At 40.1% G+C, this 15,848-nt stretch overlaps 1 protein-coding gene across 2 annotated transcripts in view; it reads left to right on the forward strand.

Annotated features, from left to right (window-relative positions):
- Positions 1 to 15,848, forward strand: part of fhod3b (formin homology 2 domain containing 3b) — a 98,160-nt gene that overhangs the window by 15,419 nt on the left and 66,893 nt on the right. For both annotated transcript variants that reach the window (XM_077575221.1, XM_077575222.1), the window contains exons 3-4: positions 407 to 513; positions 6,975 to 7,039. In XM_077575221.1, coding sequence (XP_077431347.1) covers positions 407 to 513; positions 6,975 to 7,039 — 172 coding nt within the window. The remainder of the gene's footprint in view (positions 1 to 406; positions 514 to 6,974; positions 7,040 to 15,848) is intronic.

The raw sequence follows: 15,848 nt of genomic DNA on the forward strand, positions 1-15,848 counted from the left end.
AGCTGCTACCAAATTTGTCATTGTTAAGTGCTGACAGGAGCTGATAAGAGGCCCCTCTTGACATCCACGGGAGCCTCGACACATCAAACACTTTACAAGGCGCACACGCCATCAGTGCACCGAGAGGCCAGACGCTACGTTGGTGACGGGAAGAGGTCAATGACATAATTAAGTGGAGAGAGAGAGCAAAACAGGAGGAAGATCTCCTGGTGGAAGAAGAGCCAGATTCAAAACATTTGAAAAAGTCATCAGCAGCCTCAATAGAAACAGCAGACACTCCACTTGATGTTGGAAATTGCTGCTTCTTGCACTGATCTGACTAAAGTCCAATTGAGAAATGTCATGCTATCTATGTATCACAACCTTAGCACATGATCTTTAATATGTTTCTCTCTGCCTACTGCAGCCCGATGACTGTGCACTTCAGCTGTCTCATAATGGAAGCTATCTGGACTTGGAGTCGACGCTGGCAGAGCAAAAAGATGAACTGGAGGGATTTCAAGAGGAAGGAGGGTAAGATCGTTTCCTTTTGTCTGTGTGTGTTTTCCCTCTCATCGCAGAGCTTTAATGTGGGTTTTAGTGCCGCAGTGTCTTCACAGTATGTTCAAAGTGGTAAAATGATCCTTCTCATGAAGCTCAGCTGGTTGATCTCGCTTAGCCAAACTTGGCTTCAGGAGCTGACCTAGTGTGTCCATGATTTGAAGGGTTTCCAAATGTCTATCAGCATTTGTGGAAAACTACAGTTTCAAATTTCATATGTGCTTTTTTTTCTTAATCTCTGTAAGCAAATAAAAAGATATACTACATATCCTGTTAAGAGTCTTTAGGGAGTCGGATCAATAAATCATTACTGTACAGTAAATTCAATAATTAAATCTCTGAGGCTGAACACAATGAGTTTACTCTGCTCATAAACCTTACACTAGTTTGACTTTAGGAACAATTTTCCCATTAGAATGTTGGTCGAACTGTCATCATCATCGTCATCATCATAAAAAAGCCGGTATTAGGGCTGAGAATCTTTGAAAATGTGCTAAATTGTGAAATCAAATTGTGTCTTCTGGATTATTAAAGGCTGTTGCTTTTATGTTCTGTTACATTTAAATGTTATTGTGAGTTGTGATTTTGCAGAGCGGCAGAATGCTGGATGGGTGGTTTACAAGACATGCTTACAATAGCTACCAACTACTTAATTGGGGGTATTTAAGCACAAATTAAAAATGTTAAATTTATGTTAAAATTAAATAAGAATCAGTATACATTTTTGTTGTCTGTACATTTTGCACAGGAATTATTGAATAAATGAAACCTTTAAATAAATGTTTTTTGGGGTTTATTAAATTAAAATGGATTCAAATCGTAATCGTCCTGAATGACTGGAAAAAAATGTAGATTTTATTTTTGGGCCATCTCGCCGAGCCCTACCTGGTATGAAATGCAGTCCATGGCATATTTGTGTACTACTTCTTTATCAGGGTAAAAAATAAAAAATAACAAGACAGTAAGAGTTTCCATGACCCCCACAAGTCCATGTCCAATAAAATGCTTGGCCGCAGGTCAACGGTGATGTCATTGCAACCACTTTAGAGGTGTAGACATGTTTCATGAGTAATTGCCCTCATCACAATTCAGTTACCTCAGTCTTCTCATTAGAAGTGACTGGACCGCACAAATTCCTAACATCTAATATGTTTTGTCATGACATACTTTCTAGACCTGGATGAAGAAGAGAAAGGTTGGAAATTGTGTTTGTGTTTTTTTATACACTTTTTTGGCCACGTTCTTTATTGACTCCATATGTTTTATGCACTGTGGATTGTGTTGACGTATCCACTCATATAGAGAATCACAATCCAAAAGGTTGGCATGCGCTTTCCTGGTCTGCTGGACCACAAACATGTATGGGATTTATTTATCTAACGTGGAATTCGCATGCTGCTCTCCAGACGACTTTTTTCCCCCCGATTCCAAGTCAAGTGAAATGGTTTGGAGCTTAAGGGAAGATGGTGAGAACCGTGAGGTTAAAGTGGTCCGCGTGGTCCCTCCTCACTGATCCATCCTGCCAAGACAGAGGGTTTGCCAGCTGGCACAAGCTGGCATGGATGTGTGTCATTAAATCCACACTGTGTTGTCTGAGGAGGCCGGGGGTTTGCGAGGGGAGGGGAGTGGGGTGAAGGTGGCCATCCAATTATTTTGTAAAAATAGGGCAGTAGACCTCCTGGCTTTTTATGGCAATGATATGTGCAAGAGTACAACCCCCCGCCGACCCGCCTGCCGTGGTTCTGTTGTTGATTTGATGACTATTACATCTGATGAGGCCTTTTTCTTTTACAAGTCTCATATATAAAAGCCAACAAGAGTACTCCAAAGTACTTAAAATGTTGACCACATTTTATATCTATGCCAAGCCATACATGTTGACCTTGGTATAGCACCATCGCACTAACAAGCAGAGGTAACTAACATTTTTGTTTTTTAAGCCGAGCCATAATCCCGGTGGCCATTAAATGCAACTGTAATTGATATTAATGGCAGGTTACATTCCAGGGGCGCCTGTGTCATACGTTGGGTGTTCACAATCAGATTAAAGTGCGGTCCTCCTGACAGAACCGGGAGATATCCATATCACAAGGGCTTACAGGCCATAATCACTTCCACACCACCGCATCAAGCTCGGCTATAGAAGATTGGGTCTCGTAAATCCTCCGTCCCATCACCGATACGGTGTTTCTTGAAGTTATAAAGTCCAGGCATGCGCTCAGACACATGTGCACAGCTTTAGGTAGTCAGAGTGGCATTTAGGGATCGTGCTTCTGATGGTTTCATTGAGTCCCATTCATAGCGCCCTTCGCTCTTGTGTGACAGTAGTTTTAGGTGCACATGACCTTTGCTGAGACTTATCATGAAGTCATCTAGAAAAGTATGCGCCGATGTTTAATGGCGGACAATTTGTTCGACCAGTAGATCTCTTGAAGATGTTTCTTGTAGGAATTTGTCTGTGATCATGATTTACAACTACAACTTTTTTGACTTTTGTTTATATACAGTAGGGTCCACTTTTTAGCATCCCTTCTGAGCGTTCAAGGGGGTTTTATAAAATCATGAAAATGTCCGCTTTTCATTGTATTTTCACGGGACCAAATAGCATGTTCTGTGCGCGACAAATGGGAGGCGGAGTGCAGCGTGTTGTTACCGGCGTATGTGTGACGTGGACTTGAGTGGCGGTTGGGAACACTGAAAAGAAGGCAATTTGTGGGAGTTAGGAAAGCTACAAGCGAAATAATGTTTTGTTACGATACGTGAGAGCCAGAGAAAACTGCTGCTGAAATAGGATGGAATATGAATATAATATCTAATGCAAGCAAAAATGACATCCTGTTCGTTCGTCTGCCTTTCACCACTGTTGGTGAAGTCACCAGTTGAACGAGCTGCAGTCAGTTTGCCACTGAGTGTTCAAATTTGGTACTGAGCTGTCTCGGCGAACCAAAATCTTAGCTCACTGGTAGCGCTCAGCACTCGCAAACCGGAGATGTGATCATGGAGCGGGTTCGATCCCTGATGCTGCCGGCAATAGATATTGAAAAGTATCTTTTTGAAGTTTTACTTGACAAATGAATAAATTCAATCATGGCATAATGTTCTAAACTGTTAGCATCATTCCGTCTTGAGGTTGGGCCGAATGTACTCTTTTTTTTCTTTTCTTTTTTGGAAAACAAAATCTGGTCACCCAAGATTATATGTCAGGACTAGTGCCTGGTGGTGAGCCCGTGGTTCTTCGTGTACGCTGGCGTCCTCCCACATTCCAAAAACCTGCATGTTAGGTTAATTGAAAACTCATTCACAGAAAGGGAGGTACATGTAAGCAGTTCATGACCCAACCACATACTGTACAATGTAAAATATATCCAAGGTGGCGTTTTTGCTTTTTAGTAATTTATTATTTTGGATATTTTGGACAAGCAGTTACGAGTCAAGCATATTAAAATCCAATTGTTCTTGTGAAGTTTTTTGTCACGTTCTTAAGGCTCTCAATGTTTTTCATTTTCTCTTGACCCACTTGGACATTGTAGATGGACTCAAGTAAGCATTAGATTCCATTTGAAGAAATATACTCTCGTGAAACTTAAACATCAAGGGGAAATAAAATACCACTTGGCCGCATTGTGCGCAGAGCTGTTTAAGGGTAACATTAACAGCGCAGTGCATGTAGTCATTGTAAACTGTCCCTCAACTCCGGATTCCTGGTAAATCATTCGTAGGGATGTCATGCGACCAGAATTGTTATTTGCTAGCAAAACTGAGACTCGCTTCTTTTCCAAGCAAACTAGACTTTAATAAACCACTTTGCTGTATAAGTTATATTTAATGTTTATGTCAAATGATTCATGTCATAAAGCTATTGATCAATCCTGAAGTTCTTTTCTGACCGTATTAAAAATCCCACATGGTTGGAGTCAATAACGATTTTTCAGACTGGTGACCTCTCAGAAAAGACAATTATATTTAATTGGGATTTGGCTTGGTGTGATCAACCATCACCTGGGCATGCATAGAAGAATGTTGGATCAAGAAACAAACATAAAGTTTATTAGGTACCACAAGTTCATCTCAAGGATTACTTCTGCAGCTTTGGGCTTCACCTCTACACGCATGCCGCGTTCTTTGTTGGAGTGCCCAGTTTTCATATTTAATTGGGGAAAGGGTGGGCCTCTCTTATATTCCGTGCGTGTTTGTTTAATTTGATAATGAGCACGCTGGCCTGTATAGCCTCAGGTGTCGTAAAGGGATACTGTTGCAGTGAAGCCGACAGAAAGCAGACGTTCGTGACTGAAGGCTTCTGGTTACCCTTTTGGATTAAGTTCCTGTTTGGCGTCTCATCTCGCCAGCCGCGTTGACAGATGTTGCTCCTGTCTCACATCTGCCTGTTGCTTGCTTTTATATTTGCTAAATGGCGGCAGTGTGCGGACGTCCCCCCCGCTGCGTAATCTGCTTGTGTGCACCCCGGGTCCAGTCTCCCACTGGCTAGAGCAGGAAAGATGTCAGCTTGGATGCACTGAGCAGTAAAAAGGCTTGTTTAGAGCGAGGCAGTACTGTGATCTGCCCTCTGAGCTGAGTCTTTTTCTACTGTCAAGCCCACTGCTGTTTGAGTGCCACTAACAGACTTCTGCTTGGTGCGGTGCCAGTCAGAGGTTTCTCACAGTCTTTGAGCAGGAAGCATAAAAGATTATTTGTCAGAGCTAAATTGGCGGTGGAAGTAACTGTATCTGCGGTGCTCTTCACCATAGTTGTGTTGACTAGGCTTGTTTGCGTAATTCGTTTTTAGACAATGGAGATGATAACTGCTCAATTTGTCATTCAAATGGGTGCAGGACTTAAGTTTATAACAAACACGGCAGCATGGTATGAGTGTGATAGTGGGTAAGGCAGCATAAAATCAAGAATCCTGCATTCACTATATGAATGATAGTGATGTAACAAAAATGCCAATGTTGCAGTAATAAAATTGCCACAAGGACAATATAACTGTCGTCATGCTGTCATATTAAAAGCAGAACATCGGTTAAAAATGCCAGGTTTTTCATTTGTGTTGTTCCAGCACCCTCTGGTGGTTAGTTTATTAGTGCAGTTTAATTTTAATTAGGCATGTTTTGGCCACTTACGTTTAAGACCCATGCTAATCGCCAGATGAAGGGAACGTAACAAGCTTGCGCTCCTCCACAAATTGACTCAATTTGTATAATTATGGCCTCAGCTAATAAGCATCGTATAGATGATACATTTACATGTGATTGCTCGTGTTTTGTCAATTTCCATTTGTATTTTCTGTTCTACAGAAACCACACAGCCCAAAGAGAAAACCTGGTCTGATTGCTCACTTGGACAAAGCTGTGTTTTAACCGGACATACTGCAGCGGTTTTAACTCCCATAAATAAGTCATACCAGCAAATATTTGTCAACATCTCCATCAAAAAACATGACTTTTCGCCCGCTTCAGCCGAACACAGCATTGTGAACGACATAGACCATGAAACTTTGCGCCATTGAGCCAATAAGAGCCAATGACAATAAATTGACTGGCCAATACTATTTCTTTGTCACAGCTGGTATGTATAAAAAACATATTGTTTTTTTTGTTTTTTTTATATATATGAGCTATGCTAAGTTTTTTTTAGTTATGATTACAGCAATCTAATAAAACATTTCATTAAATAGTGCTGGTCTCTTCCCATCCATAACGAAAATATCAGACCGCCAAACAAAAATGTTACAGAAAGTATACATGTGTTCTTATCTACAGGTAAGGGAGGGATGACATGACATAAATTGTTAATCTTATTGATTGATTGTCTTACTGATATCAGTAAAATACTGAATTAACTGTTTTTGTATGATGTGAATTTATTTTATTTTATTAATTTTATTATAATATATTTATATATATATTTAATATAAATATTTTTTAATGATTTTTTAAATGTATTTAATATGTGGACACACAAGCATTATCCTTCTAAAACACCTATTTCCAGGAAACTTTAAACATAAATCCCAGAGAAGGCTTTTTAGTGGAGAACTGAATAGCATTGTGGTGAACTGCTGGCATCTTTCTCTTTGATTGTCACTCAGACATTGTAAGCTGTTGACAGGATGGCGATCGAGTCTTTGCATGTCTCCATTAACACTGTGGGCGGAGTTGACCCGTGGGCTGCTCCCATCCTTCATTTTCACCCATGGAGACCTTTTCCTTGTTGTGTTGCTTGCCCTGCTTCTTTTTGTTTTCTAGCAGCTGAAAAAATAAGAGCTTTAAATACACACTTTGTTTTCGTTTTTCTCACTTCTACTGAAGGGGCTCTCTACTCTATTTTCGTTATTAGTACTTTTACGTAGAGTTTTAAAGAAGATTATATTTGATTAAATCATTCAATTTCTGTCTTAATGAACACAGATTTGTGTTTTTTTTTTTTCTTTTCAGAAGAGGCAGAAAATACAACCTCATACTTCGAACGCAGCTGTCAGTCAGAGTCCACGCTTGCATCGGTGAGTACCGTAAACCTACACTGCAAACTTTAAACTGCACATTTATCACTCTATAATCGTGAATTTTGCACTGCATCACTAGTGTGGTATGAGCTTCCATTACCTCCTCCATTACCAGCAGCTTGTTTTATTGCTGCTGCACATAATGCACAGTGGCAGCTTTTGGGAAACAGCTTGAATCTTAATTTGAGTGCAAATTACCAGTATTTCAGCGACACTGCAAAACTGGGCTCAGATTGAAAACATTTTACCTTTTTAAAGTTACTATGTTCTGTCACTTTGTTTTATTGGGTCTCCTGGTGTCTGAATAATGGAAGGGACCTTGCTCAAAGAGCTGAGCGAAAACACATGCAGGCTTGCCCACTTGTGACATACTTTGTACACACGCACACACACAATGAACATATCAGCAGCTGCTTACACTTTTAAGAATATAAAGTCGGTCATGTTTTGGCACATGCTCCTGTTTTACAGATTCCTCTCACTTAGTTATGTAATTATGTTCAACTTTTACAAGCACAGTGATGTTATTTACTGCCTATTTACACTGTCAGCAACAGAAGACATGGAAGAACACACACGCACACACACACACACCAAATTTTGATTTGATTTTTATTTTTTTGTACATAAATAAAGAAGTGGACAGAAATAAGGCAGCAAGATGGAGTTTCTGTCTTACCATATTCCAGAAACATGCATGTCAGGTTTAGTGAAGACTCAAAATTGCCCAAAGGTGTGATTATGAGCGTGAATGGTTGTTTGTCCATACTGTACGTGCACTGCAACTCAGATTGGCTCCAGGTCAACTCGCAATCCTAATGAGAACAAGCGGTCCAGAAACTGGATGGCTGCATGGATTAAAGTAAACAAAGTCACTGTGGTCTGGGAACTAGTTGTTACTGTGTGAAAGCATTCTGGTGATTTGTTCTCCTTACTTGGACATGACCCTAATGCAGTCTTAAAAGGATCATTCATATTAAAAAAATGTTGGGTTGTTTTCCGACCACACTTGCTGTGGATTTTTGTTCAGATTGGGTTAATTTTACCCAAAATTGGGTTAATTATTTTGACCAAGCAGATTGGTTTGAAGATTTTGATTTAATTTGGGCAGACTCAAGAGTTTTTGGACAGGTGGATTGAAGTTGAAGTAAATTCAATGTAACATGAGAAAATATTTGAGGTGGCTGGCTCAGTAGGTAGCACTGCTGATTTTGGACATGGGGGTCAGGGTTGAAATCCCAGTTGATGGTAACCATCAGGTGAGTCTCTAGGCTAGAAACTTGCCAGCCACTGCAGCTCTTGAGCCTGGATAAAAATGGCAGGTTGTGTCTGACCTTGCCAGCAAGATGAATTCTTGCGATATTTGTGAGTTCACAATCTCCGGAGAATACATTTTGTACGGCTCCCGCTGATACGTTTGCAGCCGATCTTTTTCTGATCTGACAAATCAGGCGTTGTGTAGGCAGGACGAAAACAATAAGCCCCTATGGCGGGGGGAAACAAACAAACCTAACAGACGAATGGATGCTGCAAATAATTATGTTCTCGCAGAATTACCCACCGTTTCCTTGTTGAATATGAACAGCGAGAGGAGTTTCTTGCATTTTTATCTGGTAAAGATCAAAATCTTGATTCAACATGCTGGGTGAAATCCTCAAAACAATGCCGAGTATACAAATAACACGGGACCCAGCAGTTTTAAGACCGTTCTTTGCGGATTAGGATTCAAATAGAAAAATTCGCAAAAACAATTTTTTGCTTGAATTTTTGTTGAACATGATCCATTTGAGGAGGCCATTTGACGTTCACTTTTGATTTCTAATTATTATTCCCCAAAATAAAAAAATAAAGCAATCTCAGTAATGGTTAATAGTAAAACTAAAACAACTAAAAGTGAACCTTGACTTTTGTGGGGATTTTATTTATCTTGCTGTGTTTACCAATCTCATTTTTGGCTTAGAATATACAGACAAAAACATGCATGTAAGCCTAATGAAATGCATAAAATAATGACAAATCTGACTAAGGAAAAGGAGATACGTCATTGGCACTGCTTTGTCAATGTCGTCTCCCATACTTCCACTGTATTATCACAATACAAATATGCTAGTTCTTTATAAGCGGACATATTAAAGTTATTTTAGAAAGGCCTCATTTTTAATCACTAAGTGTTATGAAACTAATATATATTTTGGCCTTCTTTGTTTTACACCTTGTGGCCTTCTATTGGCATGCATGCTAGGCTGAGATAGTCCAGTTCAAATCTGATTTAGTGCTTAAGCTTTCGTTTACCCGCTAAAGTGTCATGATAACATGCTGACTTGGATACCAAAGGTGTTTTTTTACTGTGAAGTTGCTCCACAGAGCCTCATTCCGTCCTCCTGCTGTTGCTTGGCCGAGCTTAGCTCAGCCTGCAGAGAGCTAGACAGACTTGCTGCTCTTCCCTAAGTGGATGACGTCCGTCTTTCTCTTTAAGTTGACAACCACCTGTTGTCCTTCCCCGGTCCTGCCCTGAGACTACCCATGAGGCGAGCTGATTTATTTCTTCCAGCCAAGGTGGTCACTGTTACTGTAACTTGTCCGGACATTTGAGCCTGATTTTATCTGACTGGAGGGTTTACTCAGGAGCCCCATGAGTGCAGCATTACTAGGTGATTTTCCGCCTCAATTCGGGATTCATTCCTGAGTTCTTTTTAGTTTTCATTTAAAAAAAACGGTGTTGGTTAGCGCACTGCTCTTGTTGTTTATGAAGTCTTTGAGCAGAAGTCCTGTAAAATCTTGTAAGGGATTTTGTTGTGCTTTAGAAAAAGTGACTTAATATTATGAGGGGTCATCAGGATTCAGGACATCCACGAATGAAAATCTCACACTCTCACATAAGAAAAATTATTCACTCATATTCACTACTGAAATGCTCTCACACCCACTACCTAAACTCTCTTACATAACTGAAACGCTGCCAGACACTTCTGAAACACTCTCACATGCACAACTGTAATGCTCTCAGATTCTTAAACACTCTCACATACTAATTGAAATGCTCTCTCATTAACAACTGAAACCCTCTCACGCTACTCCTGAAACACTGTCACGCAACTCCTGAAACACTGTCACTCACTCCTGAAATGCTCTCATGTGTGAAATTCTCTCACACACACACAACTAAAGCACTTTCACATTACTGTAAAACACTCTCATCTACACTACTGAAACATATCACACATCACACTACTGGAAAAATGCTCTGACACTACTTCTGAAACACTCTCACATGCACAACTGTAATGCTCTCAGTTTCTGAAACACTCTCACATACACTATTGTAATGCTCTCTCATTAACTACTGAAACACTCTAATGCACAAATGAAACACTCTCACACAACTGAAACACTGTCACACACTCCTGAAATGCTCTCATGACTCAAGTCTGAAATTCTCACACCCACACAACTGAAGCACTTTCACATTACTGTGAAACACTCTCATATGCACTACTGAAACACTCTCTCACACTACTGAAATATTCACATTACAACTGAAATGCTCTGACACTACTTCTGAAACACTCACATGCATTCCCTCAAAGCTCTCACACACACACACACACACACACACACACACACACACACACACACACACACACACACACACACACACACACACACAATAAAACACTCACATTGATGACTAAAGTGGTCTCACATGCACTACTGAAACAATTTCACATTATTCCTGTATTGCTCTGACAAACACAAGAGAAGTGCTCCTATTAGATACGTATGCTGAAGTCTCGTAGGGAAACTGTTTGACCTTTGGAGGCGTATTTCCACCAAATTTTGGTCTGATTTCCAAATTGTCTGAACTTAATTCTGAAGATCCGTTACTGACCCGGCTGTGTTTTTTTAATTATTTTTTTTATGTGTCATAAACCACAGGAAGACGTAATTCAGCCTTACTTAACCACTACCATCATCTCCTGTGTACAGTAGCCTACAACCTACATGGCTCTGCAGGGGCCTGGCACACATCTTTGCAACAAAGCCAGTGCAGGAATGGAAATGGTCACCTGAAGAGTTAATGATATATTCAACTTTGTTTTATGGATTCACTATGGCTGCACTAATTTGTTATAATATGGTGAAATTGGCTTTTTGTTTTTAAAAGTCTTCCTCAGTGTGCAATTTCCTTAGCACGAGTTTTTTGTTTTGTTTTGTGAAGGCAGCAAATACTTGGTGCAAACAGATCCCAAATGAATCACATTAACATCTGTTTCCTTGGCAATATGTCCAAGGAGGCATCCGTGTTGAAAAGCTAGTCCTAGCTCATAGATCTATAAAAAAACAAACATATGATTTACAACATAGATCAATGTTTTCCTAATGTGATAATGTGCTCACAGGATGCGCTCCATTGTTCTTAAATAATGCTTACCAAATGAAGAAGGAAAAATGTTCCAATAACAGATTGTTTTGAAATTAGAATGAATTGTGGTCCTACTGAACCAATGTGTTCACTCTACAGACATGAATCCTTTTGCTTAATAAATGGTGGGCAAAGTATAGTACAAAGGCCATGTATGGTCCGATCTGTTCTTAAAGATGGCCCACCAAGCACATGATATGAAATCTAATGTGGCCCTTAAGCACAAATGTTTGCCCAAACCTGGTCTTAGTGATGGTTTTTACTCACATTTAAGGAACAATGCATTTCAAAGCTGAACGTTTTGGCATTCTCCCTTTAAATGCCGCTTTATCTGTCCATATGCTGATCCCGACCGAATAGCGACAACCGTCATCAGATGCGGCACATTCGTAGTGGATTAGCTGCCTTGTCTTTTACAAGCTTTTATAATCCCAACTCAAGACATGATTCATTGTGGCCGCTGATGACTCGCGCTGCTCCTCAGACTATAATTTATTCAAATTGATAGTTTTGATCCTCATGTTGACAACTGGAAACTCCAGTTGACAATGACACTGAAAATGGAACTCAACGAGCAGTGCATTTTCTTTTATTATTTTTCCTTGCAGCTGACAGCATCTTTGCATACTGGGAAGTGTGGCCTTTTTCATGATTTTTAATGTTTTTTTTATGTGCGTGATTACATGTAACCAATTTAAGTTCTGAACCACTTTGGTGAGGAAATTTTGAGTCGTTTTGTATGACGTCAACTGCGCCGCTTCAAAGGGCTTTGAGGATGAAGATTTGTTTTTAAGGTTACCATTTGTTTCAAAGTCTAGTTTAGGATAATGCCAGGCAATTGACTCTCGAGGCGAAGATCCAATGTTTTCCACACACGGTGCCAGACCGGTGCTAAGTTTGTTGATTTTGTGGGCACCAGCTGTGAAGATAAAAAACAAGGTCAGTTTGGAAAATCTCAAGTTGTTTTGATTGGGACCAAGACTGTGTAAATGGTAACATATCCTCATTTATTTTACTACAAATTCATTAATTATTTAAGCACAAGAATTTATGACATCTTTTATGTGCTGTTCATGTATGTATTTCAGCAAGTTTAAAGATGAGGTTGATATTGCATAACTTCAACTTCTTTTTGCAATCTTTATCAGGTCGTCTCATCAAATTTCTCTCCTTGTTTCTGCGACCAGAGCTTTGCAAGCAAGCAGACGCAACTATAGTTGAAAACACGCATATCACATGGCGCCTCAGGGACTCAGTATAAGATGAAATGGGCTATCTCTTCGACTTCCCTCCAAGAGACCCAAAATGGGATTACAGTCACCCTGGGAGGCCAACCCAAACAGCTTAGTGCCAGAGAGGGGAAATGTGAGGCAGCCAACGTCTCAGAGCGACGGGAGAGTGAACCAAGTCTTGATCCTCAAATCAGTGGCGGGATCGCTCGTATCACTCACCTCACACTTTTTCACTCAACTGTTTTTGTATTCTGTCGGTTTGGCCATTAGCCCAACAGCCCCGTGCTGTGCGATAACAGCAAAGCCTTGGTGTGTGCGTCTTTTTTAAGCTGCAGTGCAGACGATTGTTTTCCCTGTTGTCCCAGTGCCCTTGGAACAAAAACATTTTATCTTTAGTGAAAAATTGATCAAATTTTTTGGGCTTTTTTTTAATGCTCTTCGCATACAGTACAAGGCCAGGACAACTACAACAGTGATTTGTCTGAGGACAATCACATGCTCATGTTCTCACACACTCATACAAAGGCATGCGCGTTTTAAGAAGCCATCTGGTTCCAGTTGAAAGCCCCCTCAGCTCTGTTCCTCACCCGTCCAAAGAGAAGAGAGCTGTCTACATTTCCCTCCAAAGAAAGGTTTTAGTTCTCTCGCTCTGGACAAGAGGGGGTGAACAAGCAGACTGACCCAGTGACAACTTAAGATACGTTTTCACTGAGCAGTTTGGTTCAGTTCACCACAGTATGCTTGGAATCTGTAGGCCCTAAATTTAGATTTTGATTTGGAATGTTGGCAGTTTTGGTCCTCCATAGTGGACAAGATAGTCATCCATTGCTAGCGCTCTCCATGCAAGCCGGCGAGACTTCCTTCTTCGCCGAGCCGCTCACTCGACCAATGAAAGGCAGTTTGCAATGGCAGAGTCCAACCTAAGACACGCTTAGGACTGCCTCTTCATTTGAATAACATTTCGTCCTGGCGGTATCAAGCCACATTGCCAAAAATTAAAAATAAATAAATGACTAAATAGATAAATAACTAAGTGAGAATAAAAACGGACATAAAAAATTTAAATTAATTCACAAATTAAATACAAATGTATTTTTATATATATATAATTTTATTTTTTTCTCTGTTGTTTTTATTTCCATTTATATTTTTTGGGGGGGATTTAAATTTTAAATTATATTTTTTATATCTGTTTTTATTTTCACTTTAAGTCCATCCATCCATCCATTTTCTTGGCCGCTTTTCCTCACAAGGGTCGCGGGGGTGCTGGAGCCTATCCCAGCTGGCTTCGGGCAGGAGGCGGGGTACACCCTGAACTGGTTGCCAGCCAATCGCAGGGCACACAGAGACGAACAACCACACTCACAATCACACCTAGGGACAATTTGGAGTGTTCAATTAACCTGCCATGCATGTCTTTGGAATGTGGGAGGAAACCGGAGTACCCGGTGAAAACCCACGCAAGCACGGGGAGAACATGCAAACTTCACTTTAAGTCATTTATTATTATTATTTTTAAATAATTTATTTATTTTTAATTTTGGTAGTTTTGGTCCTCCATACCATATAAGCAAAATTCCACTGATTAGCTGTAGTAAGACTGTAGCAAGAATATACAACTCGACTCATCTTCAGCTATGTGGCAACATGTTTGTGCAATCACAATTGAGACAGTGTCGAGAGGTGTGTGCAGCTCCCAATAAATCAGTAGTATAATAAATAAGTGCAAACACAAAGGTAGTATAGTAGTAGATAAGCCATATCTTTTGTGTAAACACAATAGTGTTAAATAAACATTGCCATCATGCCTATTACCTTCATATTTCATTGCATGTCTCCATTTGAATTTATAGTTCAAAAACTTGATGTGATAGGGGAAAACTGAGATCAGTTATGGATTCTGCACCCAAAAATGAGTGAAAAAAAAGTTGCCAGACCTAAATCAACAAAAAATTACAGCACAAACTCTCGGGAGTAGGATACCTATCTCAGCACGATCATTCATTCACCAATCAACCGCAGAAGAGCAAATTACCATGCCACAGCCAAGTTCATTTTATTGCCTGAAGTCCCTCCCACTGTCTAACAACAAAACTACTCCACTCCAGTATTGTACAATATGCTTTAAATTGCCTTAGAATAAGTTGCACTAAACCAAGGCTACCAATCACATGTGTAACTGACCATAAACCTGACTACAGCTGCATAAAATACATGGGTGGGACGACAGAGTGGCGACCATGTGAAGCAGAGCATGCTGGGAAAAGAGCACAGCTGTGAGACTGGCGCATTCAATGTTGAAGCGGACAGGTGTGTAACCTCAGTGGCCACAGGCTTTAAACAACTGTCCGCTCACTGGAAAGAACATCAGAGTGGTTTGTTTTTCTTTGACCAACGTATATTTTAATTCTGCAAAATATAGTTTATTGTATTTTAATGTCAGAGTTTGCGGTGTTATCGAGCAAAGGCTTGAGTGCTTCTGCAAGCAACCAGTGTCCACCCACTCGCTAGATTCTTCATGCGAGAAAGAAAAGTAGTAGCACTGGAAAAATAATGATTTTTAAACATTCAATTGACTATGCAAACAAGCTTTAAATATGTTAGCAAATCATCCCGAATGCCTAGAAAACTGTCACAATAGCATATGGCCTTAATTTAGTCACAGCCTTTTTGGGCTGCGTTGTAAATGCATGAAAGTATTGCTTATAGAGAAATACTCTTTTCTAATTGTGTCAGTATCATTATTCTTGAGCTGACCAGTTCTGGTACAGTACTGTATTTATGGTATCCATGATGGTAGGCCACAGCAAAAAATGTAGCTTTAAAAGATTTACGATCCGTCATGCTTGAGTTTTGCATCGGGATTTATGGTTGGCTCCACAATTCAAACCAAAAGAACTAGAGAAGCAGTAAAAACCCCGATGGCTCGTTCAGTACGCAACTGGCCTTCAGCCAATTCCCAGTGTGACATTGAATTCCATTCCACATCCTACCTCACTTTTCTTTCCTTCAGCTTTGATGCTGGCCACGTTGTAAGGAAACGTCAGTTTCCCGTTCTGCATCGATCAAGACAATAAGCCTAATAAGACCAAAAACATATTTTCTGTTTGTCGTAGCACTACTGTCAGTCATGCGGTCTTATGTGAAGCAT

This window comes from Vanacampus margaritifer, chromosome 9 (assembly GCF_051991255.1).
Source record: "Vanacampus margaritifer isolate UIUO_Vmar chromosome 9, RoL_Vmar_1.0, whole genome shotgun sequence".
Taxonomy (NCBI): Eukaryota; Metazoa; Chordata; class Actinopteri; order Syngnathiformes; family Syngnathidae; genus Vanacampus; species Vanacampus margaritifer.